We start from the raw sequence: 24,521 nt of genomic DNA on the forward strand, positions 1-24,521 counted from the left end.
TGGGCGTTTGGAAAGGTCGGGGTCCCTAGGAAGTTGAAGGGAGCTAAGTCACAGGGAAGGAGGCCGAGGCAAAGCAGGTCTGCCCCTTTAAGGTAGTGTCCCTCCCCCACCCCTCCCTCCAGGTGACCCTTGCCCGCCTGCCTGCCTGCCCCCCTCCACAACTGGAACCCAGAAGACTTTCCCCCTTCTTCTGGGTGTGTGCCTGTCTCCTGCTGTCAGGTAATGCCAGCCTCTTCCCCCAGACCAATCGCCCCAGGCCGACTTCGCTCTCCTGCTTTTCTGAACAGGCCTCCCGAGGGGATCTCGGAAACCTCTTTCCTCTCCCACCAGGGTCCCCTTTCTTGCTCATCAGTTCCCAGAACTCCGACTCTGGCCTTCTGGGATAAGGAATTGCTAAAAACAATCTCCCTCCCATGCCTCTGAGGTTGCCATTTACTTGCCTGAACCTACTCTGCAGCTGGAGAACACTGGGCCCTCAGGGATATGTGGGGGTGCGGGTGGAGATGAATGAAGCCCAGTGCCAGAGGCGAGGTGGGCGGGCGTGTATGCAGGGGAAGCTAAAATGGTGTCTCCTGGGTTTGGTGGGGAAGTGAGTTCTAGAGGAAAGGCCGGGTCGGTGCTCCATGCCATGTGGCTTTTCCACAGGCAGAGGGTGGCCCCTCCCTGTTCAGGGGCCCAGCTGAGACTGACCTTTGACCCCCACCCCAGAGACCAGTGAACCATTAACTCCTCTCTCATGTGCGCCTTCCCACACTGGCTCCGCCCCTGGCCCCGCCCCAAGGCAGGTGGGCTGGGGGGGGGCTTGTCCACTAGCCTTCTATCTGACGTGGCCTCCTTTCCACCTGGACACCAGGATCCTGAACCCAGGCTCCCCTCCCTGACTCTGGAACCTCTTAGCGTCCACAGCAAGGCCTGCCGGGACCAGAGGTGAAGACTCATGCTGCCAGTGGGGGTGAGGCCCTGGGGATGAGGGTGTATCGCCAGGCAGAGCAAGGTCTAGAGGTGCGGTTTGGGGGATGAGATGGAAGGTCAGCTCTGGATCAGGTGAGGCACATGCTCATGCCAGGAACCAGCAAATGAGGTTGCTCCAGGAGGCTAGAGGGGGGTCATACAAGAAGTGAGGGGGCCCTTAGGCCTGAGCTAGATAGCAGAGCAGGAGCCCCCACATTCCTCCTTTTCTTGCAGGCCACAGTCCTCAGGATGTTCCAGGGGAAATAGAAGCCAGAACCTGGACCTCTAACCGGTTCCCCCAATAATGGGGCCCCCAATGAGTCATCTGCTGGCTGGCCTGTGTGTCTGGGTGGCTTTGGGCTGGGTGGGGGGCTCAGCCCCCGACCTGGGCCCTGCAGAGCAGGAGCAGAATCATTACCTGGCCCAGCTGTTCGGCTTGTACGGGGAGAATGGCACGCTGACAGCAGCGGGCCTGGCGCGGCTTCTCCACAGCCTGGGGCTAGGCAGAGTTCAGGGGCTTCGCCTGGAACACCCTGGACCTCCACCTGGTCGGGTCACACCTCCAGTTGGAGACAATTCCACACACAGGTACTAAAGCCTCTCTGCCTCCATCCCAAAATGCCACATGCCCAGCTCTTCTCAATGTTTAGATGCGTTTCTGGTTCAGCTCCGACGTCCTACAATAAGATTTCTAGAATTACAGATTTTCCAGAACCTGACCCCTGTGTCCACTCAAGCCCCCTTTTGCTTTCTAATTTTCCTCCAAACCCCTGGCTCCTTCAATTCCTCTTAGTCCCAACACTCAAAGCCTCCAGGGTGACTTGGCTCCCAATTTATAGCATTTTGGGCTGTTCTCCCCATTTTCTCTCACCTCCAAGCCTAGACCCCCATTCCTAGGCCCTCCTATAAAGTAACAATCCTTACACCCTGCCAGGGCTGACATTCCATGGCTTCCAGGTCCAGGAGCTTCAGCAAGTAGCTGAACCCCCTTTTCCCCCGAGCAGCCTGGTACCCTCTCAGGGGGGGCTTCTACGCAAGCCTGACTTGCTGTCACATCCGTTCCAGACCGCAGGACCCCCAGCTGGACGTGGATGTCTGGGCTGGGCTGCCTGTGGGTCCCTCGGGGTGGAGTGACCTGACGGAGCAGAAGGTCCCACTCCCACCGCGGGGGCCCGGCCCCTCGGGCCTCGGCCTGCTCCACAGGCTCCTGCTGCTGGACCACTCGCTGGCGGATCATCTGAATGAGGATGTGAGTCCGATGATCTTAGAGAGGGGGAGGAAACCATGGAATTTCGATCACCAAAAATGTTTAGTCAGTGATGAGCTTAGGTGCAAAAAGGAAAACACCCAGCTGTGCTCTCGGAGCATGTTATTTCAGCGGGATATGTTCCTTCCGGCTCGCGGCAGGTAACCGCGCCCAGGGCTCGTGAGACCCAGCTTAGGGGCCAGACCCTGCGGAGCAAGAAGCCCAAAGCGGCAGCCTGGGGTAGGATCTGGGGCCGGCTACCTGCAGAGGAGACCTGCAGGAGGGGGTGGGTGTCTTCATCTAGAAAGACAGTGAGATTATTCCGTGCACAGGAGGGAGGCCCCGTGAGGGGGAGCGCCCCACTGTGGGAAGCTCGCAAGCCGAGGCTGGAAGATCATGTGACAGGCTGTTAAAAGGATGGTATTTCAGGTTCTTTCCCTGTGTGAGATTCTGGAATGGAGGGTTCTATTGGTCCAACCCACTCCGTCACCAAATTAATGAAATCATTATGGCGGGGAGGGAGTGGCCAAGTTTACTCGCACCCAGTTGGCATCGGAGTGAATATTCGCCGATAGTTAACATGCACTCGTCATACATACCTGTTCTCAGTCCCTGATGCACCTGTCAGTGTGAGCAACCGGGATCTGGGGGAGACCCTGGGGGCCACCCAGAAATCCATGCAACCGAAGGGCAGACAGTAAAGATCTGAGTCAGAGTTCTCGGTGATTCCCCAACGCATGACGCCCAGTTCAACTCCTCCAGTGTCTGAATGGCTCCCAGCTGCTGGTCAACTTCGGCCTGAGTCCCGCTGCTCCTCTGACTCCTCATCAGTTTGCCCTGCTGTGCCCAGCCCTGCTATATCAGATCGATAGCCGAGTCTGCATCCAGGCCCCGGCCCCAAGTCCCCCCGGGGATCTACTGTCTGGTCAGTGGGTGAGAGTGGATGCCAGGGCACCCTGAATTCTGGTAGGGAGTGGGTCCCAAGCCAAGGAAGGGGTTTCTTTGGGGTCTTGCCTCTCCTTGCGGGTTGCTCTGCTCCCTCCACCACCCCTGACCTAACGTCAGCATGATTCTCCACAGCCCTGGTGCACAGTGCCCTGGCAGTCCTGCTGCTCAGCCTCCCTGCTCCCCTCTCCCTGCTGCTGCTGCGACTCCTGGGACCTCACCTATTGCGGCCCCTGCTGGGCTTCCTGGGGGCCCTGGCCGTGGGCACTCTTTGTGGGGATGCGCTGCTACACCTGCTGCCTCATGTACGTGAAGCCCCGCCCCTGCCCCTGCCCCCAGCGGAGCCTCCACGCGGCCCAGTGTCCTAACCACGGGACATCTCCCGCCTCCTCCTGTCAGCTCCCACTTTCCACTGCCCGACCCCAGCTCCAGCCTTACACGGAATGTCTCATCAGAGAAGGCTTGCCGCTTCCCACACAGGAGGGCACGCTGTTGGGCGCAGGGGCTTCCAGGGTCCACCCTGACCTCCTCTCTGTTAGGCACAAGGAGGGCAGCACGCTGGAACTAGCGGGCCACCAGAAGAGGACCTGGGCCCGGGGCTGTCAGTGCTCGGAGGTCTCTTCCTGCTCTTCCTCCTGGAGAACACGCTAGGGCTTCTGCGGCGCCGAGGGCTCCGGCCAGTGAGTGACACCCCTTTCTCCTCCTGCCAAGACCAGAGGCCTAGCCAAGAACTAGCCACACAAGAGAGGAGGTGTGGGCCAAGTGTGCTCCTGTCTCTGACATGTGCCTGACGGGACAGGACCTGACAGCTAACAGGGAGTGGGTGGTAGCTCCTCAGCAGAGACCCAGGACTTCTGGCCAAAAGGCCTCCTCTCCTAAGTTCATGTCAACAAAAAACAGGGAGGGCAGATCCTGGGGAGAACAGAGGCCAGAGAACGTCCCAAGTGCCACAGGTGGTGCCAGGTGCTCGTTTTCCCAGCTGGCAGGCCGGCCTCTCCTTGGCCCCGGGCTGGCTGCTCCTCCCCCAGGAAGGATACCCTCCTATTTCAGAACTGCTGCAGGAAAAAAAGAAAGGATCTCGAAACACCAAACCTGGACCCAGAGGATGGCGGTGGGACGGCCCTTCAGCCCCTTCAAGCAGCTCCAGGTGACTAGAGAGAGTGAGGAGCGAGCTCCCGGCTCTTACGTGCAACCACCAACACTGTCCATGTCCCTCCTCCTGCAGAGCCAGGGCTTCAGGGCCAGAGGGAGCAGGACCACAGGCCCCCAGCAGCCCCGGCCCTCCCTGGGCACCAAGGCCACAGTCATGCGTACCAGGATGGCGGTGGCGCCAACATCACATGGATGGTCCTCCTGGGAGATGGTCTACACAACCTCACCGACGGGCTGGCCATAGGTGTGAGGAGGGACTGGGGTGCGGCCGGCTGGAGGGGAGAGCGGGGCCCCTAGGTCCCGGCCGGCCCGGGTGAGGAGGCTGCGAGGTGCGGAGGAAAGGGCCCCCGGGGAGACGGCCCTTTAGGCCTGGCCACCTCTCGCCTGCCACAGGCGCTGCCTTCTCCGACAGCTTCTCCAGCGGCCTCAGCACCACCCTCGCCGTCTTCTGCCACGAGCTGCCCCACGAACTCGGTAGGACCGCAGACCCCAGAGGCTGGGGGGTGCGTGGCGTGGGCGGGGCAGGCCTGGCTTGTTCCCTCCAACCCCGCCCCTCTCCCCGGCAGGTGACTTCGCCATGCTGCTCCGGGCAGGGCTGCCCTTTCGGAGGCTGCTGCTGCTGAGCCTGGTGTCCGGAGCCCTGGGGCTGGGCGGCGCAGCCCTGGGGGTGGGGCTCAGCTTGGGCCCCATCCCCCTCACTCCCTGGGTGTTTGGGGTCACTGCTGGGGTCTTCCTCTATGTGGCCCTCGTGGACATGGTGAGAGGTGTGGGGGACAGCAGAGAAACCACGGGCGCGGAAGGGGGGTATGGAGGAGGAGGAATCAGTCCTTTCGCCGCCAGCCAGCGGCCTGGCCCACAGCCTGCAGGAGCCTGAGGAATAAGGGCCTGGGAGAGTTGGGTCAGGGCTGCGGATGCTGAAACCTCCCTTCCATGTTGCTTCTTTCCCTTCAGCTACCAGCCCTGCTCCGCGGGCCGGAGCCCCTTCCTCTGCTCGATGTGCTACTGCAGGGGCTGGGGCTGCTGCTGGGAGGTGGCCTCATGCTCACCATAGCCCTGCTGGAGGAGCAGCTGCGGCCCCTGCTCGCTGATGGCTGATGGGGGTCAGCGGAAAGGCGTCCCGGGGTGCCCTTCCTTCCCCCCAACCGCAGGAATGGAGGCGGGACACAGGGCCAGTAGGAGCAATAGGATTTTAATAAACAGAACCCATCCCGAAGCCAGAACTACGACAGTTGTACTTGCACCAAAACAGCATAGAAAACCAGGGTGTGGTGGGAGGGCTCCAAAGCAGGTCGGGGAGGACGTGACTAGGGGCTGGAGGGTGCGGGGTGCATCAGTCTTCAGGGAGGGAGAGCATTGTGCTTTAGCCCGGGGGGGGGGGGGGGGGGGAGGGGGGGGCAAATGCACCGAGGTCCCCACGTTGTCCTGCTGCCCTCAGCACCCTGGGGATACAGGCATCGGGCACATCTGCCCTTTATTGCTGCCCACCAGCATTACACACCCCCGACCCCAACGCTAGCACCACAGGAAGGTCTGGGGCAGGGAGAAGTGCAGGAAGGGGAAATTGCTTAGAGAAAGATTCCACTAGAATCCAGTGAATTGTGCTCAGTTCTCTTTACTTCCTACAACCGAGTACATGGGTCACAGGGTGGAGGGTGCAATGGGACATGGAACATGCCCCTCAGTGCCCCCAACCCACCCCTGCACACAGGATGGTCGTGTCTGCAGCATCACAGGTCATGCAGGGCATGGGGACGGGAAGTTCACACACACGTAGACGCCCACAGCGGGTACCAGACAGAGAACACCCCTGAATATACACAGCTGTACACAGGGAACCCCCGGGCCCCCAACCCAACCCTCTCCCCTGTCTTGCCGTCCCCCAGGCAGGAGGAACTGTATTGCTTTGAGAGAGCCACCCTGGGGGCCGCTCTGCCAGGCACCCTCCCCTCCCACCCACCCCCATTTTGGCACATCTGCAAGACACGCGGCGGCGAGAGTGGGCGCCCTCCCGCCCGGGCTTCCGTGGCTGGCGCTGGGGAAGGGGTAGGAGACTCCGTCCTCCGTCTGCCCCTAGCCCTTCCCCACTCCTGCCGAACCCACTCCAGCCAGAACCCCCCCCTCCCCCCAACACACACACACACAAAGCTGAGCTATCCAGGAACACAGGGGGACAAGGAGATTGTCCGGGGTGGGAGCGGAGGCCGTCGGGGGAGAAGGGACTGGAAGCAGAGACCCCACCCTGGTGTGGGGGAAAGACTGGCACAACAGCTACTTTAGTGCAATTGGAGAGGGCGCCCAGAGTGAGGGATGGAGACGGGAGGGAGGCTCTCCCCGACTTCCCTGGGGCAAAGCCTGGCTCCCTGCGGAACGGGCCTAGCAGGAGTGAGCGAGGCCGAGGGTGGATCCTCCCGTCACCCACCACCCTCTGCCCTCCCAAACGCAGTGACAGTGTCCCCCTCACACCTACGTGGGCAACAGCAGCCTCGGAGTCAGTACCTTCAAGTAATTCATAGAGCAGACCCCTCACCCCACCTTCCGCCCCTCTGGGATTTGGTCGCTTCTCTAGGGTCGGGTCGGGAGGAGGGAGTCCCCAAGTCAGACCCTTCCCTTCCTACCTCCCTCTTCCCAGACCACTGGGCTTGGTCCTCAAAGATTCCTCACCTCCAGCCTTGCCCAGCCCGGGTCAAGGCCTCGGAGGGCTGGAGCCACCGCGATCAGAGGGGAAGGGCTGCTCTGCTCCTTTCTCCCTCCTTCTTTAAAGGAAAGGGTCAAACTAGGCGGGGCGGGGCCCAGACTGGCTGGCCCCGCGAGGAGGGTTTCTGTTTCTGGGCTAGGGTCTGTAAGGCTATTTTCCTTTGCAGTGGGAAGGGGAGGCGGAGGGTGAACGCCGGGTGTGGGAAGAGGGCGAGCGTGGCGGGGAGGGAAGGCGGAAGGGGCTCCCTGCTGGAGCACAGTCACGGAGTCCGTCCGAGAAGAAACACTCGGGTGCACAAGACACAGAGTGCGCCCGCGCCCAGCCCCCCCGCCTGGCCCCAACCTCACCTCTCAGGGTCCCTCCCAAGACCCCAGAGAAGGTGTGGGGGGTACAGGTGTAGAACCGTCCAATCTGCCCACCCCCACCCCCACCCCCGGCCTCTTCTCCCCCTCCAGGTCCAGGGAGTCAGAAGGTGCTCGGGTGGGCAGACAGCGGTGGAAACAGTATTGAGTTTTCCTTTGGTTACATATTGAAGGCAAAGGTGAGCTGGACTTACAGTCAAAACGGATAGGGATGAGGAAGGAAGAGGGGCCATGGCCGGGGTTGGAGAGGGAGGTCGGCCCTCCTCAGCGCCTCCACCCCGAGCAAGGGACACACGTCGGAGTGGGGCGGCAGTCCCTCAGTCTCCTCTCTTCCACCCCCCCACAGCACCAAACAAAAGGAGAAGCCCCCCACCCCCAGGGGCTGCTCCCCACCCCCTCCTGGGCTGTACATTCAGTGGTTTTCAGCAGTCCTATGGCTCAGGGGGCCGCGGGTGGGGGCGGTGGCCCGTCCGTCTCAGCTGGGCAGTGGCAGTGACCCGGGTCTGTCGGTCCATCCTGGGACCAACAGTTTGTGCCATTTGCTTTTCCGAAAGATAGTACACAACCCTGCCACAGCCACTGCCCGGCCGGAAACATCTCCCCCAAAGTCAGAAACTGAAAACTGGCTCTTTTCATCTCGCCCTCCGATCCACACGTCTGTTTCCCTGTCTCCTACGTAGCCCTCGCTCTGTCTCCTTTGCTGGGACCTGGGGCTGCTCCCAGGGCCCTCACTTAAGATAGGCCTTTTCTCGAAAGTGCTTATTACTTGAAGCAAGTGCTTTAGAGCTGCGGTGGGGAGAGGGGGAAGGGAAGAGGGAGGCGAAGGGATGGAGACGCTTCCGCCCCACCCTACCTCCGAAAGACGGGGGGCGTTCTGCCTGTTGTACTTCTCCACACCCGTTTAAGTCAAAGAGGTTTAAAAAAATCTTAACATTAAAATAAATATGCAGTGGCCATGAGAATGGTCAAAATGCTTCAAAAAACTCTAGGGGCTGGGAGCCCAGGGGAGGGTGTGGGATTTCCTTTGGCATAAGGAGAGGAGGCTGCTCGTCCTCCAGGCCTCCTCACAGCCACATGAGGAGGGGCGGGGGACTCCCCACAACCTGCCCAGCACTGCTGACGGTGTGCTGAAGGGGCGGCAGGCGGTGGCAGCCACCAGAAATCTCATCTAGCAAAACAACGGGGCTCCTGACAAATACTCAAGATTCTTCCTGTCACTGCCAAATATTGATAAAGGAGAACACGACTGATACCCCAAGTCTCCTCTGGAGGACCCCACTCCCTCTCCCCCTGCCCCCCACCACCTAGTTCCCAGCACCAAAATGAGAGGGTGGGGGTGGAATGGGAAGATTCTAGGAGAGAGCATTGAAGTTAGGGGGCAAGCTTTGCAGAACCAGCAGGGTCGGGGGCGGGGGCTGCAGCCCTTAAGAGAGGTCACATTGATTGTCGTACAGGGGAGGACGGGGTGTGAAGGGAGGCGGGCAAGAGGGGCGTCGCAAGGCCCTTTGGCTTTGAAAACAAAAATAAAAACTAAAAGCTGCACAATCCTTCTCATCGATAATGGTCACTTGAAGTTTTGAAATGGTTCAGGAACTGAGGGGCGGGGGAGGCGAGACACAGGCGATCAGGAGAGACTGTGACAAAAAGAACTTGGACAAACAGCCCAGGCTTCGGGGAACCAGCATGAGGTATGGTTGAGGGTATCCACTGGCGAGGGGGGGCTCCCCGGGGTGCCCCCTCTCCCCTCAGCCCACCCTCAGCAAGGGTGGCGAGACTTGCAAGGGACACGCCTGAGAGGTGGGTAAGATGGTGAATAAAGCAAGCATGAGTAGGGGAAGGAGACTGAGGGGCCCCCCGGGGGGAGACCCCCGTACTGTGTAAACGAAGCCTGTCCAGTTCTCAGGGGACAATACTGATGGCAGCCAAACTGGGCAAGGATGCGCTGTGGGGGTGGAGGGGGCATGACCTCTATTCAAGTTCTGTGTCTTGGCCCCTGGCTGAGGTATCGAGTGTGAGGAAGGGCGCACTGGGCGAGGGGGCGAGGCCAGCTGTCCAGGAGGCATTGCTAGGAGATGGGTGGACAGGGGGTTTGCAGGAACCAGGGCCAAATTCAATGCTACATTTAGAGAGAAAACTGCCCCCTCCTCACTCCAGCCCAGTTTGGCTTTTGGGGAGCAACTTTTAGGAGTCTTATCAGTGCAGCCCCAAGCTCAATCCCATCTCTCCCTGCGGCCGGGAAGGCAGGGACCCAGCCTCAGTATCTACTTGTTGCTCCCTAGGTCAGAGCTTCATCCTCACGCGGAAGGGGAAGCCCGAGTCCCGAGTAGCCACGGTCCCGAGTCTGCCCTGCCCCTCCCACCCTCTTTGGCTTCAGATCAGGAGTGACTGGAGGCGGTGGGTACTCTTGGACCTAATGGAAGGTGGTGGCAGACAGAGGGCACAGAGGAGCTGCGGGGTTGGGGGCACGGGAGGGAGTACACAGTCCCTCCCTCTACGTACATGCAAACACATGCCTGAAACACATAGGACATACTCGTGCTATGGTTTGAAATGGGCAGGAAATTACATTTGTTTCTTCCCTTAAAGGATAAAATGCTTACTTAAAAATTCATGACAAGCCTCAAAGTTAAGGGAGAGGAGAGCCAGGGACGGAATGGCCGCAGGCTCTGCCCTCCCAAAAGAAGTTAAAAGAAGCAAGGTTAAAGTGCGTGGTTAGGGGGCCAGGCCAGGGGTGGGCGGGATGGGGGGGCAGGCTGTGGGGGCAGAACCAGCCCTTGATTTGCATATGAGGAGCCAGGGTAGAGTGCAGGAAGGGGCCCAGGTACAGTAGTTGCTGCTTCAAGTGTTTTGCATTTGAACTTGAGGGGTGATGGGGGACAGAAGTAGGGGGAAGCTCCAGGCCCCAGTGCTAAGTACCCTCCCCCCTCATCTGCTAGCTGCCCCTGAAGGGGGAGGGGGACACCCCCAGAGTGCTCACACAGTACCAGAAATTAAGGCTTCTCACTGCTGCGGGGATGGAGGGGCCGGCCGAGCAGGGAGGCAGTGATGGGTATGGAAGAGGAGGGGTCTGCCTGGCAGTAAGGGGGGGGATGCGGGGGGGCCAGAGAGGGGAGAGGCAGAGGGAAGAGTTGGGGGAGCTGGCAGCAGAAAGGGGGGACAGAGAGATGGGGTAAAGGAGAGGGGGAGCCAGGCATTTAGCAATCATTTTGGGACACTTGGCAGAAGGGGTGGCCCTGGGGGAACCAAGGGCCTGGGGTGCTTCCTGTGGGTCCCAGACCCCTGCCAGGCCAGGATGGTGTGGCAAAGGGGTGAGCAGCTGCTCCCCAGTGCTTTTGTTGTCCCCTCCGCCCCCCCCACCCAGTCGTGTTCTCCTTTAAAGTGCCCTAAATGTATAGACTTTTTCTAAATAAATAGAATAAGATATCAAGCCACCGGCAGGGAGGGACACGGGAGGGGGCTACTCAGAGTAGCAGCCGTCTAGCCCGACGGCGCCGTGCCGCTCCTGGCTGTAGGGGCGGGAGGCCCCGTGGGGCAGGGCGCCGCAGCCACCCACCGTCTTGGCTGCCGCGATGCTGCAGTTTTTGAACAGGCTCAAGTTGAAAGGACTGACGGCGTCCTTGGGTGGGAAAGGCTTCATGGTGGAAAGGATCAAGGCCAGGCAGTCTGCCACATCTTTGTTGGGGGCGCAGGCCAGTGCTGGGGTGTGACCTGCAGGGCAAAGGGGAGAACTGAGGCACAGGATCCTGTCTCTCTGGGCCCCAGTTCACCCTCCCCGGGGCCTGAGCTCTCCTATCTACAGAGGGCTGGCAAGGTAGGCAAGCCCCTGGCGTGCTCGGAGTCCAGGGCACCCAGGGATGCTGACAGGGAGCCTGTCAGAGCGTGGGGTAAGGCTGGTGCATGGGGGGCGGGAGGCTGGGGGCTGAGGCCTGTGGTAGGACTTCCAGAGGATCCAGTGGGCTCCGTTCAATTCGGCCAGACTCCCCTCAGAGCCTCTAGCATATTGATCCCTGTTCTTAACAGCTCCCTTGGGAAGAAAATCCAGTTTATAGCAAGGTTAAGAAGTCACCTCCTGAAGAATGTCCCTGACCCCAAACCCAGGAGAGGCGGGGGGCTCCAGACCCCACCCACCTTCTTCATCCACAGCCAGCACTGTCGCCCCACGACTCAGCAGGGCCTGCACCACAGAAGCTAGACCATTCCGGGCAGCAATGTGGAGTGGCCTGGGAAGAAAAGAAAAGGGGACATGAGGTCAACAAGATGACCCGCTGCCCTTCCCACCCTCAGCCAGAGCAGCAAGGGCACTGAACAAATGTTATGAGCTCCGGAGAGCCCCAGAAATGCAGGGGGCTCGTGCTTCACCCACCTGCCTCCCCCAGTCAGGAGCCCCCTTCCCCGGGCACTCACATCTGCAGCGCACTGTTGGTGGCATTGATAAGGCCAAGGTCTTGGGTTTCTGCCAGGATCATGAGGGCACATTTCTCATGGCCCTGAGGGAGAGAAGCAGAGGAGAGACTCGTGAAGTAGAAGAGTGACAGGCGGCAGCGTGGCAGTTGGGAATGCCAGCAAGGGGCAAAGAGCTGTCCCACCGGTCAGACACCCCGGTCAGTCCTCAAGCCAGACCCACTTCCCGCATCAAGCCTTGCCCCGACACCACCCTTGGCACCACCACCCCAGGCAGCACCTTGCTACACGCCAAGTGGAGGGCAGTGTTCTTGTTCTCATCCAGCACAGTAAGGTCTGCCTTCCCTCGGTACAGCAGAAATTCTGCAAGAGAAGGGGGACAGAAGGGGGCTGACACCTCCCCTCCAGAGCGTCAGCCAGCTGAATCTGCGGCCCTCTACCTCCCAGCCCCACTGGCACAGGTTTTGTTTCCCATCTGCAGAGGGTGAAACATCCAAAGATACACTCCTGCTTCCTGAACCCCCAGCTGGCAGGGGCCACCCGGCCCCACGCGCCCCTACGCACCCAGAGCAGCAGTCCGCCCGTTCTCGGCCGCCGTCATGAGCGCCGTGCGGCCAGCATGGTCAGTGGCGTTCACCTCAGCTTGATGCTGCAGCAGCATGCGGAGGCCAGAGACATTGTCCGCGAAGGCAGCTGCGTGAAGAGGGGTCCTGTGGGGTGGGGGTGGAGCCGAGTAAAGGAGGGAAGGCTCTTCCATCTGAACAGGAAGAAGTCAGAGGCCCCTCGGGCTGAAGCCCAGTCTCCTACCACTCACCGTCCTTTGGCATCTCGGCTGTTCACAATCTTGGCACCCAGAGCTCCCAGCAGCATCTCTGTGGTGCTGTCCTGGTTATTAATTCTGGGGAAAGAAGAGAGGTCAGCAGGAAAGGAAAGAGAAATGGACGCCTGTCCTCAGCCCACAGCACAGACCCTGTCCTCAGCTCCGGCACAGCAAGGGACTTACACTGCACAGTGCAAAGGAGTGAAGGGGTTTCCTTCCAGATATGAAAATGGGCTGTGTTCAAGTAACAACTCCAGACAATCTTCGTGTCCTGGCATGAGGAGGAAAACTGGTGACCGAGTGGAATGACAAGGTTCCCCACATCTGTCCTGTCCCATCTCTTGACACTTCATTCCACTTCCAGATCAACCCACGCCTTCCGGGCCTGCTCTCTGGCCGCACCTGCTCTCCCCCAGGCCCTCACACACCCACGGCCACGGGCCCCGGGTCCGCACCAGTGTAGGAGGCCCAGTGCATGGGCGAGTATCCGCTGTAATCCACCCCGGCATCCAGGGGGTCCGTGGAAAGGGCAGCCTGCAGCAGGGTCCGCAGCACCGTGGCGTGACCACAGGCTGAGGCCAGATGAATGGGCGTGCGCCCCTTGAAGTCTCGGCACAGCACAAATGCGTCATGGTCCAGCAGGGCAGCCAGGCAGTCCTCACAGCCAGTCACTGCCTGTGGGTGGCAGGGGGGTTGGAGGAGCCACTCCCTGTCCAGTGGCCAGTCACAGGGCTGGCCCCGAAGAGTACCACACCCTGGGCTGCAGGCCCCTAAGTGCTAGGGACAGGGCCCTTCCTTCACACTGCACCAGCAAATGTCAGGGTGGGGGGAGGTAAGCCTGGTGCTCTGGAGTAGGAAATGGAATAGTAATAAGGAGACTAAGGGATGAGAGAACGCAGCAGGAGAGGAGGCAGCAGCTTCAGGAGAGGTGATCTTGAAGAAGGGTCAGGGTTTGGCCTCATTTGCCAACGGGACAGGGCCCGCAGGGAGACCCGAGGTGGAGTCTGGGTGGTGAGCCTGCAGCTGTCTCTGACTACAAAGCAAGGTTATCAGGGAGAGCAGTTGGGGATGTCAGGTCCTCGCTGTGTCTGGAACACACAAGATGACCCTGAGCACAAAACCCTGACCCACCTGCTGGACAGTCGGATGCCTACTGCTGGTGGGTCCCATGCTACCACACCCAGGCCCATCTGCCGGCAGCCCCGCCCAGCAGCCCACTCACCCCACGGTGGAGGGCAGTGCGACCCCGAAGGTCAGCAGCATCAGCTGTGGATCCTTTCTCTAGCAGCAGATGTACACAGTCCACATGGCCATTCATGATGGCCAGCATCAGTGGGGTTCTACGGAGGAGGCAGGAGAGAGGGTGAGGGCCTAGCAGGGACAGGAACACTGCACCCCACCCTGGCCCACACTCACTGGCCATAGGCATCCATGACATCTGTGATGTCAGCTCGATCCCCACTGTCAATCAGCAAGTGCAGGGAATCAGTGTGGCCAGAGGCAGCTAGGAAAAATAGGGGTCTGTGTCAGGTTACGGTCAGCAGGAAGGAGGCGGCCAGATCGAGCCTAAGGGAGTTGGGGTAGAGATTATGGGAAGACCTGCGGCAGGGAGAAGTCTCAGGGCAGAGGACTCGAAGTCTCCACCCCTCTCGCCTCAATTGACTCCCAATCCCATCCTATTCAGGAGCAATGTGGAGACTGATCTCCAAGGCACAATGTGGGAAGGGGAGGGAAGTCTGAGAGGCCTACTAACCAGCAGCGTGCAGGGGTGTCCACTTGCGCTTCCGCTCCTTGATGAGGGCAGAGGCGCCGTGAGCAGTCAGCACCTCCACGCACTCTGTGGAGCCGCGCTCAGTGGCCAGGAAGAGCGCAGTCCGGCCCTTGTGGTCCCTCACATCCAGGTTCACCAGCGTCTCGGCCAGTGTCTTCAGGGCTTCACAGTGACCGTTGTAGGCCTGGAGCAGCGCAGGCAACCACGGACACAGCTTAGGACACTGACCCACTCTGCTCCCAGGGGACTCCAGGCAGCAGACCTCCCATAAACTCCCCACTGCACTCTGCCCTCTCCAACCCACTGCCCACGTGCCACACCCCACACGAAGGCAGAACAATACAAATGCTGGCGTCAGGGGCCCAGAAGGGACAGGAGAACAGGAGGAAAAGACTCGGCACTCACAGCTAAGTGCAAAGGGCTGACTGGAATGGTACTCTCCACATCCTCCAGGCAGTTAAAGGACATTTCTAAGAGCTGCAATGCACAGGACAGTAAGAAGGTGCTGGGGCTCTGGAACATCCAAGATACTACCCCCGCCACCCACCCACAATTATTCCACTAAACTAAACGCCTACTTCTCCATTCGATTCAGCCACCCCTTGGTCACAGAATCCACCTCATGTCCCCCGGGCTCAGGGCCCATGCTTACCAGTTCGAGGTTCTGTCTATTGCCGTAGGCGGCTGCATAGTGCACGGCTGTGTAGCCCTGCCTGTCCCGCAGGGAGGGGTCTGCACCGTTATCCAGTAGGAACTCCAGACAGCTAGGGGACAGAGGCAGCTTATGAGGCCAGGACAGGTCCGGCCTGCGAGGGCACAGCCATGGGAGGAGTAGGAGGGGCAAGGAGCCCACCAGGCCGGGCAGCCAGCACCCGCTGCCGTCCACGGGCTAGTTCCGTTCCACTGACTCCCTCTCCAGACTCGCCACTTCCTCCGGGTCTACCCTGAACCACCTGCCTTTGTCGTTCTCTTTCACCCTTCGAATGCTCTCCCAGAGGACACAGAGGACAAGGATCAAACTGCCGCCCACCTCCAGGCGGAAGTTTTCGAGTATGAATGAAACTCATGCATGAAACTGGTCTCAGACTCAGGGCCGACTTTCTCTCCTCTGTGAGGCCTTCCCAGCCTCCCCAAGATAGGCTCCTTCTCTACATTCTCTGGCACCTTCCACAGCTTAGTAGTCAGTTGGGTTGGTAGTAATGACAACTCAGTATTCAGCACTTACTAGTTCTCAAGCACTGCTCTCGGTACGTAATGTATATTAAATCCTGAGGTATATAAGACTCTTCTCCATGCTGTGGTTGGCCCCCAAGGCACAGAGAGGTTAACTTACTTGCCAAAGGTCACACAGTTGAGCTTTTTAGATTCTTTTTTTTTAAGGTTTATTTATTTATGCATGCAAGAGCTGGGGTATAGGCCAGAGGTACAGGGACAAGAGGATTCACCAGAGACAGAGTGGGGAGCACAATAGGCAGATCTACTGAAATACACTGCTGAGGGGAGCAGCGGGGAGACAGGAGAGGTCTGCTGCGCCATGTGGGTAGCTCCCTGGCAGGGGATCAAACTCGTCTGGCAGAGGCTGAGGACAGCTTCATAGTGCTGAGACTTAACCCCTTGTGCCATTCTAAGTATACTTTTATTTTATTTTTTTAAAGATTTATTTATTTATTTATTTATACATACATACATACATACATACATACATACATACATACATACAAGCACTGGGTACAGTCAGAAGTGCGGGAGGGTGAGAGAATTCACCAGAGCCAAAGCGGGGAGCAGAGCAGGCAGAAGGACCAAGGTACACTGCTGAGGGGAGCAGCGGGCGGCAGGAGAGGTCTGCGCGCCATGTGGGACCCTCCTCCGGTGGCCGGGGAGCAGCCGGGGATCGAACCGGCGCTGCAGAGGCTTCTGGCAGCTTCGCAACCCAGCGCTCAACCGCTGCACCACCGGGAAGGCCCCGAAGTATACTTTTAAATAAACTTTTACTTTTAGAATAGTTTTAGATCTCTAGGGCCTCCCCAGTGGCGCAGCAGTTGAGCGCTGGGTTGCGAAGCTGCCAGAAGCCTCTGCAGCGCCGGTTCGATCCCCCACCACTGGGTGAGGGTTCCACATGGTGCACAGACCTCTCCTGCCACCCGCTGCTCCCCTCGGCAGTGTACTTTCGTCACTCTGCCTGTTCTACTCTCTGCTCTGGCTCTGGTGAATTCTCTCACCCTCCCACGCCTCTGACTGTACCCAGTGCTTGTATAAATAAATAAATAAATCTTAAAAAAAAAAAAAAAAGAATAGTTTTAGATCTCTAGAAAAAATATGATAGTAGAGTTCCCACATACTCCAAAACCAGTTTACCTTATTGTTGCCAGCTTACTTCATTTATTTATTTATTTTCTAAACATTCGTGTTTGTTTGTTTGTTTGTTTGTTTGTTTATTTATTTATTTTAATTTATACAAGTACTGGGTACAGTCAGAAGCGCGGGAGGGTGAGAGAATTCACCAGAGCCAGAGCGAGGAGCAGAGCAGGCAGAAGGACCGACGTACACTGCTGAGGGGAGCAGCGGGCGGCAGGAGAGGTCTGCGCGCCATGCGGGACCCTCCTCCGGTGGCCAGGGAGCAGCCGGGGATCGAACCGGCGCTGCAGAGGCTGCGGGCAGCTTCACAACCCAGCGCTCAACCGCTACGCCACCGGGGAGGCCCGACAGCTTACTTTAGAATGTATAAATACAAATGTCCTTTCATTTATTTTTCCCAATTTATTGTTAGCTCTCAAAGGGCAAAAATTTGGAATAATTTTTTATTCTACAAACTCAACACAGTACTCGGTACCCAGTAAATAAATTCTCAATTTAACGCTGTGGAATAAACAAACGCTCTCAAGACCATGTGCTCCTTCAGGGAAGAAACCACGTCCCATATGTCTGTGTTTGCTCGTGGGGCTTGGTTTGGGGCTAAAGGCAGAGTGCACCGGGCACACTGCGCTAAGGTGGTGGGTTTGGAGTGAGCAGAATAACAGGTCAAGGGGCCTTCCTGGTGGCGCAAGGGGTTAAGTCTCAGGACTATGAAGCTATTGGCAGCCACTGCAGCATGAGTTTCATCCTCGGGCAGGGAGCTGACCCACACGGTGCAGCAGACCTCTCCTGTCACACCCGCTGCTCCCCTCAGCAGTGAATCTGCCTGTTCTGCTCCCCACTCTGTCTCTGGTGAATCTTCTCACACCTCTGGCCTGTACCCCAGCTCTTGTAAGCATAAGTAAATAAATCTTAAAAAAAACAAAAAACAAAAAAACAACAGGTCGAGCCGACACTGGCCCCCCAGCTACTCACAAGAAGGCCTCCTTCCTGCGGGACTCTTTCAGTGGCTCATCCTCGTCAACATCATGGCTGGAAGATGAGTGGGGTTCCGCTCTGGGGGCGGGAGAAGAAGTCAGGGGGAGGCTCAGAGAGGTGCGTGGGGCCAACAGGCTGGCGAGGGAGTCTCACCTCCTATAAGTGTCGGAGGCAGCAGCGTAGTGGAGAGGGGAGCAGCCTTTACAGTCGGCCTCGTTGACGCCGGCCCCGGCAGTCACCAGAGTGACTGCACACTGGTAGCTGCCATTGGCGGCTGCATAGTGCAGGGGGGTCCTGGGGGTGGAATGGAGGAGGATGGGTAAAAGAATCAGGGACGGATCCAAACGCAACCAGATGTTGCGCCAAAAGCTGCTTTTCACAGTCTCCTCACAAAGGCTCCAACTCCCCGCCCCCCCACTATCATTTGTCTCTAATCCGACGTTCCCTCTGTATACTCCTGCAAATTAAAATACCTTCCGAATTTGTCTCTCCTCCTCAAGTCAGCTCCACTGCTCAACAGCAAATTAAGACATTCAACATTTCTACGAGGAAGGAGGATGAGAGTTAAGATGAGGGTTAAGCCTTTAGGAAAAGCCACAGGGAGGGACTAAGAAACGGAGGAACTAGACGGTTCTTTCTGCTGAGTCTGCTCTCGCGGAGAAAGAGGGACAGATGTGGGCAAAAAGAATGATGGGCCCAGGCCCTTGCCCCACTCTCAAGCCTGGGTAAGAGGGAAGAGAACTCACCCTCCAGAAGCAGCAGCATGAAGACAGGTGCGGCCAAGGTTGTCAGGCGTATTGATGTCAAACCCAGCTGAGAGCACATGCTCGTTGCTGAGTGAAGATACGATGCTGTACAGCTGACCTGCGGGGCCACAACAGGAGGGTCTCATGGAGGCCACTGAGCAGACGGGGAAAGTCCTCTGCTTCCTCCATGCTGCCCAACACCCCCACCAATCAGCACGTACCTGAGGAAAGCAGCTTACGACAACAGTCAGAGAATCCAAAGAGAACAGCTAAGTGCAGGGGAAACATGTCGTGGATGCCGCGCCTGGGGACAAGGTGAGAATTCAGCCCGCAGGTGGAGAACAGGCCAGCCACAGACCGCTCTTCCGTGGCCCACCACCAGCCCAGGAGGGGGCCGGGTTCTCCAGGTTTGTCTCTAGCGAGTTTCTTTGGCCCCTGCTGATGTGAGCGGTCTGTATGGCCCTCGGCCGCCACAACGTGGGGTCAGGGGCCGGACTTACCGGGCGGTGTCCGCGCCATTGGTCATGAGGGTGCTGATGAGCAGCTCGTGTCCGTAGCGAGCAGCCACATGCAGTGGCGTGTTCCCAAACTTGTCGGCACAATCGATCTCACTGCCTGGGAGGGGGATGCATATGCAAGCTCAGGTGGACCTGAAGTTTCAGACTCATACGACTCAGCCATCATGAGTTCGTTCTACATGCCCAGTGCCATGCTAATCACCCCCCATGTCTCCAACTTGTGAACCCAGGGGTCTGGGCAGACAGAGCAGGGCGGTTGTCACAGGCACCCACGCAGAGCTCTGGGTGCCCATCCTGAGTGCAAGATGGGGGTGGGGGGTTGCGTGAGGAAGGAAAGGGATTCTAGGGCTGAGTCCACAGCAGGTGAGACGAGCACATATCCCAAGTCCTACCATTCTGGATGAGGATCTGAGAGCGGGTGAAACGGCCGTGGATGGCAGCCATATGCAGAGGACTCTTCCCTTCTTTGCTCTGTGGAAACATGGCGATTTTTTTCTCCCAGCGTAAATCATGGAGCATGCCCTATTCCCTCTCCCAAAGAACAAGTCTCAGGACAGAGTGTTCGTATGGACATGTCAGCCTGCACTCTCCTCATCAACCCTGGAGGCAAGTGGATGATTCCCAGAGAACTCTCCAAGGGGAAGACACAGTCAGGACCCCTGGGACCAGGCTCTTCTCCCCACCGCCTCAGCCTCCTTCCTTCAGGCACCTGGTAGTTGACATCGGCCCCGTTATTGACCAGCAGCTCCAAGCAAAGGGCGCCATTGGTGGAGACCGCAGCCACGTGCAATGGCGTGAAGCCCTTTTCATTAGGCTGGTTGACATTGGCGCCGGCATTCACCAGCTCGATAGCCACAGCATCCTGGCCCAGGTAGCAGGCGATGTGCAAAGCTGTGTTTCCAAAAGCGTTGGGCTCGTCAATCTGGATTTCCAGAGGTGAGAGTAAGGGAGGTTATCAATTAAAGTGGAGACCAGCAGTTAGCCTAGAGGATCCCAAATTCCAACAATGGACTCTGTCTCCTTAGGTTTCTCACCCAAAAAACTGTGGGCACCATTATTTAAGGAAACTCTATTCAGACCCTTTCTATCATATCCTCCTGCCCTCCAAAAGCTATACCATCATCTCTCCATCATTGTCTCTGACCGCCAGTTCCCATCCATGGCTCCCAACCCCCATGTGCAGTGCCCTGACCTCGGCCCCCATCCGGAGCAGGTACTTCACCACTTCGATCTGGCCACTGGCAGCAGCGGTGTGGAGCAGCCCATAGCCCTTGCGGTCCTTGCAGCTAAGATCTGCTCCCCGTGCCACCAGCAATTTCAGGACTTCCAAGTGCCCTGGGTGAAAAAGGATGCTCTCAAGGAGTGCAGGGGGAACGCTAAGGCCCTGTGTTGCGTGCTCTGAAGGCTACAGCCCTCTCGATGCCCTGGGATTCCTAAATGTCAAATCCCTACTTTTTTCTTTTGAAGATTTATTTTTACTTATTTATGCATACAAGAACTGGGGTACAGGCCAGAGGTGTGGGGGGGGGGTGAGAGGATTCACCAGAGACAGAGTGGGGAGCAGAACAGGATGATGTACTGAAATCCACTGCTGAGGGGAGCAGCAGGGAGACAGGAGAGGTCTGCTGCGCCATGTGGGTCAGCTTCCTGGTGGCGATCAAACTCAGGCCACAGTGGCTGGTGATAAAGTTTGACTGTGCTGAGATTTAACCTCTGTGCCACCAGGGAAGCCCTCAATTTCCTACTTTTCCTGTGAAATTTTCTCACCTAGAAAAGCTGCCCAGTGCAGAGGCTGTCGCTCCTTTTTGTCACAGACATTCAGGCTGGCTCCCTTGTTGAGGAGCAGGTTCACCGTCTATGTGAGGATATGAAAGACACCTGTTCAAGGGCTGGTTCAAGCCCTCAACATGTCCAAGAGAAGAGGCCTTCGATTCAGGAAAGGCCGAGGCAGCCTAATGCATTTGTCCTTAAACAGGACAATCTGGAGAACCAGAGGGAGCAGAGGAAGCAGGCACTAGAGAGTACTAAGATAGATCTGGAAGATTGAGGGACACTCAAGGGAGTGCTTTGGTAGTTCTTAAACTCTCCTGAAAGATTCTTTGAAAATGTGTTGAAAGACAGAGATTCTCCCTTCAGGAAAAGACACGAACACAAACATTTCCCAGGTAACTTCAGAGTTTATCATGCTCATGAAATCTAAGTCAAGAACTTCAATCTACCCTGACCAGTCATTTGCTGCTTGAGCCCAACTGTTAGTATAACTGCTGTGCTGCTTGTCCCCAGGGCTGGGGGCCAGGAGCGGGGCGAGGTGAGGATGGGAAGGGAAGGCCCCAGGCGGCAGGGGATTGGTGTGTTCCTCACCTCAAGATGCCCACTATGCACTGCATGGTGCAGAGCGCTGCGCCCACTCCTGTCAGCCACGTTGAGGCTGCTCAGCAGGGGTGCCAGAGCCTCAGCACACTTGGTGGCCCGGTTGGCGGCAGCCACATGCAGTGGTGTCTGCCACAGCTTGTCCCGGGCATTCACATCTGCTGAATGTGCCAGCAGCAGCCCCAGCACCTTCTGTTGAGGGGTCGGGGAGAGAGAGACATTAGAGGGGGAGCAGGAAATAAAGCAATGGGAAATAGAAGGAGGGATACGTCAGCATGGCACTCGTGTGTTCCCTCCCCACCCTGACCCTCTAGCGCACCTAGCCTCTCAGTGCCTATGTCCCAATTTCTGGATCGTCTCAGCCTTACACTCATCCCTCCCTTACTGAGGAAAATTCTTTCCTCTTCCTCAAACCATCTGGTATCGCTCCCCAACCCAGACCCTGAAAATCCTCACCCACACGTACAGTTGCTACCAAGAAAGCATGTAAATGTAGAGAATCCCAATTCCCAACTGCCCTGCCCCCTTAATGCCCCAACACCCTCCCAACAGCCCTTCCACAGGCACCAAATCATTTTCATTACCCCGGGAAACAAACAGATACTGATTCCTTTCCAAAACCCAGGCCGACCTGCCCCTCCTGGCCACCACCCACCCTGTTCCCATCCGCCTCAGTCCCTCCCCCTGGTGGCTACAGTCCGGGGCGGTGACTGCAGAGTAAAGCAAGGTCTTTCCAGCTCCTCACAGTTGATGCACCCAACTGGCGAGAGATGTCTGACCCGGGTGCTGTCACACTCATGCTGCATGAGGGGCAGGGATGCAACAGATCACTACCCCCCATTCCTTCATCACAAGAAACCTCAGTGGCCAGAGGGGGATTGGACTCCAAGGTGGCCCCCCAGGGAGGGATGAGTCACTCAGGCCTGGCAGCAGGGCCCCCTGCAGTCTGCCAGCCTAGTGTTAAGCTCTCCTCTGACGTCACTTCAGCTGGCAACATTCAGCCCCCCTTACCAGCCAGTTCTAGGGGCAAGAGGGAGGGCCGATGTCTGGTCGCCTCCCTACCTGGGGGCAGAGCAGCTTGGGGGGCCGGAGACTGAGACTCTCTAGGCCTTAACAACCCACCCTTAACTAATTCATCCTCTTAGGAAGGATGAAAGGAGGCAGGAGGGCCGTACCTCATTTCGGGAGGCAGCAGCACGATGAAGAGGGGTCAGCCACAGTGTGTCCTTAGCGTTGACATTAGCACCTGCGGGGACATAATTTCCTCTTTCGGTGGAGGTGCAGGGGTGGCGGGGAAGGAAGCCAGTAACCGGGCGGGGGATTGGGCAGAACTAGAGCCTTGCCTGGACCAGGCACCAGAGAACAGTCCTGGGGTTTGGAAAACCAAGCTCCTCCTCTCCAGTCCCCTCCCTAGATGCCACACCTTCCAGCTCCCCACTTTCACCTGACATCAGTAGCAACTGGAGGATGGGGACATCGCCTACGTAGGCAGCAGCATGCAGTGGGGTTCGCCTTTCTTGGTCCTGGGAAGGCAGAAAAGAAGAGCAGCTTGTGGGGGTGATCCATGGAGGCCCCCAATCCAAGTATTAGAATTTCAGGCCTCTTCCCCACAAGCTCTACCCACAGCTCCTGCTGCCTCCTAGATCTCAACCCTAGGTGGAAGCCAGCACCTGGGGAGGGGAGACGCGGGGCAGAGGCACCGAGCCGCCAGCTCCTTCCCGGAGGGGTGGGGGCGCTGCAGACCCCCGCGGTGGAGGGCGGAACGCCGTTTCTGGGTCTGTGCGCTCAGGCTGGCCCGCGCTCCATCCCCAAATGTGGAGCAGACGCTCATCCCCGGGAGGAAGGCGCTGCGGCCTCACCCCGGCCAAGGAGACCCGGAGCCGCCCGATTGGCGGGGAGGGGTTCGGCGCCGACTACCCGCTCGCCATCCTCCCTGCCCCAACTCACCAGCACGTTGATGTTCTCCTTCTGCGAGAGCAGGGAACGCACTTCCTCCACATCGCGGCTGAAGATGGCCTGGACCAGGGGCGGCTGCAAGGGAGACGCCGCGCTCAGGGACGAGCCGCGCCGGGGCCGCGGCCGGAGCGGAACGGGGGGGGAGGGACGCCGGCTGAGGGGAGGCGTCGCCGGAGCGGCTCCGCTCGCGGTCCGGGCTGCAGGCGGCTCCCGCGGTGCGTCCGGCGGCCGCCAGGCCGCCAAGGGCACGGGCTCGGCTGAGGGGAGCGCGGCGCGGGGCGGAGCGGGAGCCGCGGCAGCCCCGGACTCGGGCCCAGCCTAGGCCGCACATCCCCGGGCTCGCGTGGCGGCGGCGCCGGGGCCCGGAAGGAGGAAGCGGGGGAGGGCAGGCGCGCTGACCTGGTCCGTGATGCTGAGGATCCCCATGGCCCGGCCCGGGCTCCGTCCGCATCGAGCTCCCGGCGGCGGCGGCGGCGGCTCCACCGGGGACACCGGGCGGCCCAGGCGGCGGCTGCGGCGGCGGCTGCGGGGAGAGCGCGGCCCCGCCTACCGGGGGGCGGGCGAGCGGGAGTCCGCAGCGCTCCCTGGCGGCCGTCGGGGGGCCCGGTGCCCGGGCGCAGGCGGCCGGGGGCCCGGGGCCCGGGGCCCGGCCCTGGGGCCGTGTGTCCCCGGGACCCTCCCCTCGCGCCCCGGCCCCGCGGCTCCCCGGGCGGCGCGCTCCGCCCCCCGCTCCAGCCCGGAGACCCGCGGCTCCGCGACAGGACCCGGCGCGGCCCGGACCTCGGCTCGGCGGCGCCTCTCAGCCGGGCCCGAGCGACTCCCCAGCTCGCGCCCCGCCCGCAGGCCCCGCAGCAGCGAGCTCCGCCCGCCGGCGATCACACCGCAGAACCCCACAGACCTGGGGGTGCTTGGGCGGGGGGAGCCGGGCGTTGCGTGCGGCAGCAGCCCCGCGGGAGGGGAGCGCCCGTCCCCGTTGGCTCTGCCCTGAGCTGGGTCGAGAGGGAACAGCAAAGTGCTCAAACCGCAGAAAGAAATGCCAAGATTCTCCTGCAAAAAACCGCCACAAAAGAGGCGAGGATGACTGGCAGCTGCAGACGCCCAGAGCCCACAGAAAGGGCACGTTCCCCTTCCTCATCCCTCCGGGCCGGGGCCAGGTGGTAGGGCGGCTGCACTTCAAAGGCTCCAGGCTTTCTCCTCAGAAAAGGGGGTGGGGTGGGGCGTGCTGCCCCTCTCCATTGTAGAGGCCAGAGAGCAGTCA

At 59.1% G+C, this 24,521-nt stretch overlaps 2 protein-coding genes across 2 annotated transcripts; one reads left to right on the top strand and one right to left on the bottom strand.

Moving 5' to 3' along the window:
- Positions 1 to 117: 117 nt before the first annotated feature.
- On the top strand, positions 118 to 5,504 carry SLC39A5 (solute carrier family 39 member 5). The gene is made up of 12 exons (XM_037514991.2): positions 118 to 219; positions 854 to 952; positions 1,186 to 1,539; positions 2,017 to 2,200; positions 2,960 to 3,122; positions 3,278 to 3,447; positions 3,682 to 3,822; positions 4,193 to 4,289; positions 4,368 to 4,538; positions 4,688 to 4,768; positions 4,861 to 5,051; positions 5,246 to 5,504. The coding sequence occupies exons 3-12, from the start codon at positions 1,256 to 1,258 to the stop codon at positions 5,387 to 5,389; spliced, it is 1,626 nt and encodes a 541-aa protein (XP_037370888.1). The 5' UTR covers positions 118 to 219; positions 854 to 952; positions 1,186 to 1,255; the 3' UTR covers positions 5,390 to 5,504.
- ANKRD52 (ankyrin repeat domain 52) lies at positions 5,468 to 23,790 on the bottom strand. Its single transcript, XM_037514990.1, has 28 exons — positions 23,663 to 23,790; positions 23,255 to 23,338; positions 22,752 to 22,830; positions 22,483 to 22,553; positions 21,299 to 21,499; positions 20,705 to 20,792; positions 20,130 to 20,272; positions 19,647 to 19,859; positions 19,330 to 19,408; positions 18,920 to 19,034; positions 18,641 to 18,723; positions 18,420 to 18,537; positions 18,147 to 18,215; positions 17,827 to 17,967; positions 17,671 to 17,751; positions 14,996 to 15,107; positions 14,749 to 14,820; positions 14,326 to 14,527; positions 13,989 to 14,076; positions 13,795 to 13,912; positions 13,028 to 13,247; positions 12,756 to 12,843; positions 12,567 to 12,650; positions 12,317 to 12,462; positions 12,033 to 12,115; positions 11,756 to 11,838; positions 11,480 to 11,571; positions 5,468 to 11,059 (listed from the first exon to the last, which is right to left on the bottom strand). The coding sequence occupies exons 1-28, from the start codon at positions 23,687 to 23,689 to the stop codon at positions 10,809 to 10,811; spliced, it is 3,231 nt and encodes a 1,076-aa protein (XP_037370887.1). The 5' UTR covers positions 23,690 to 23,790; the 3' UTR covers positions 5,468 to 10,808.
- Positions 23,791 to 24,521: the final 731 nt, after the last annotated feature.

This window comes from Talpa occidentalis, unplaced genomic scaffold (genome assembly GCF_014898055.3).
Source record: "Talpa occidentalis isolate TD23 unplaced genomic scaffold, MPIMG_talOcc4v2.1 talOcc4.16, whole genome shotgun sequence".
Lineage (NCBI taxonomy): Eukaryota > Metazoa > Chordata > Mammalia > Eulipotyphla > Talpidae > Talpa > Talpa occidentalis.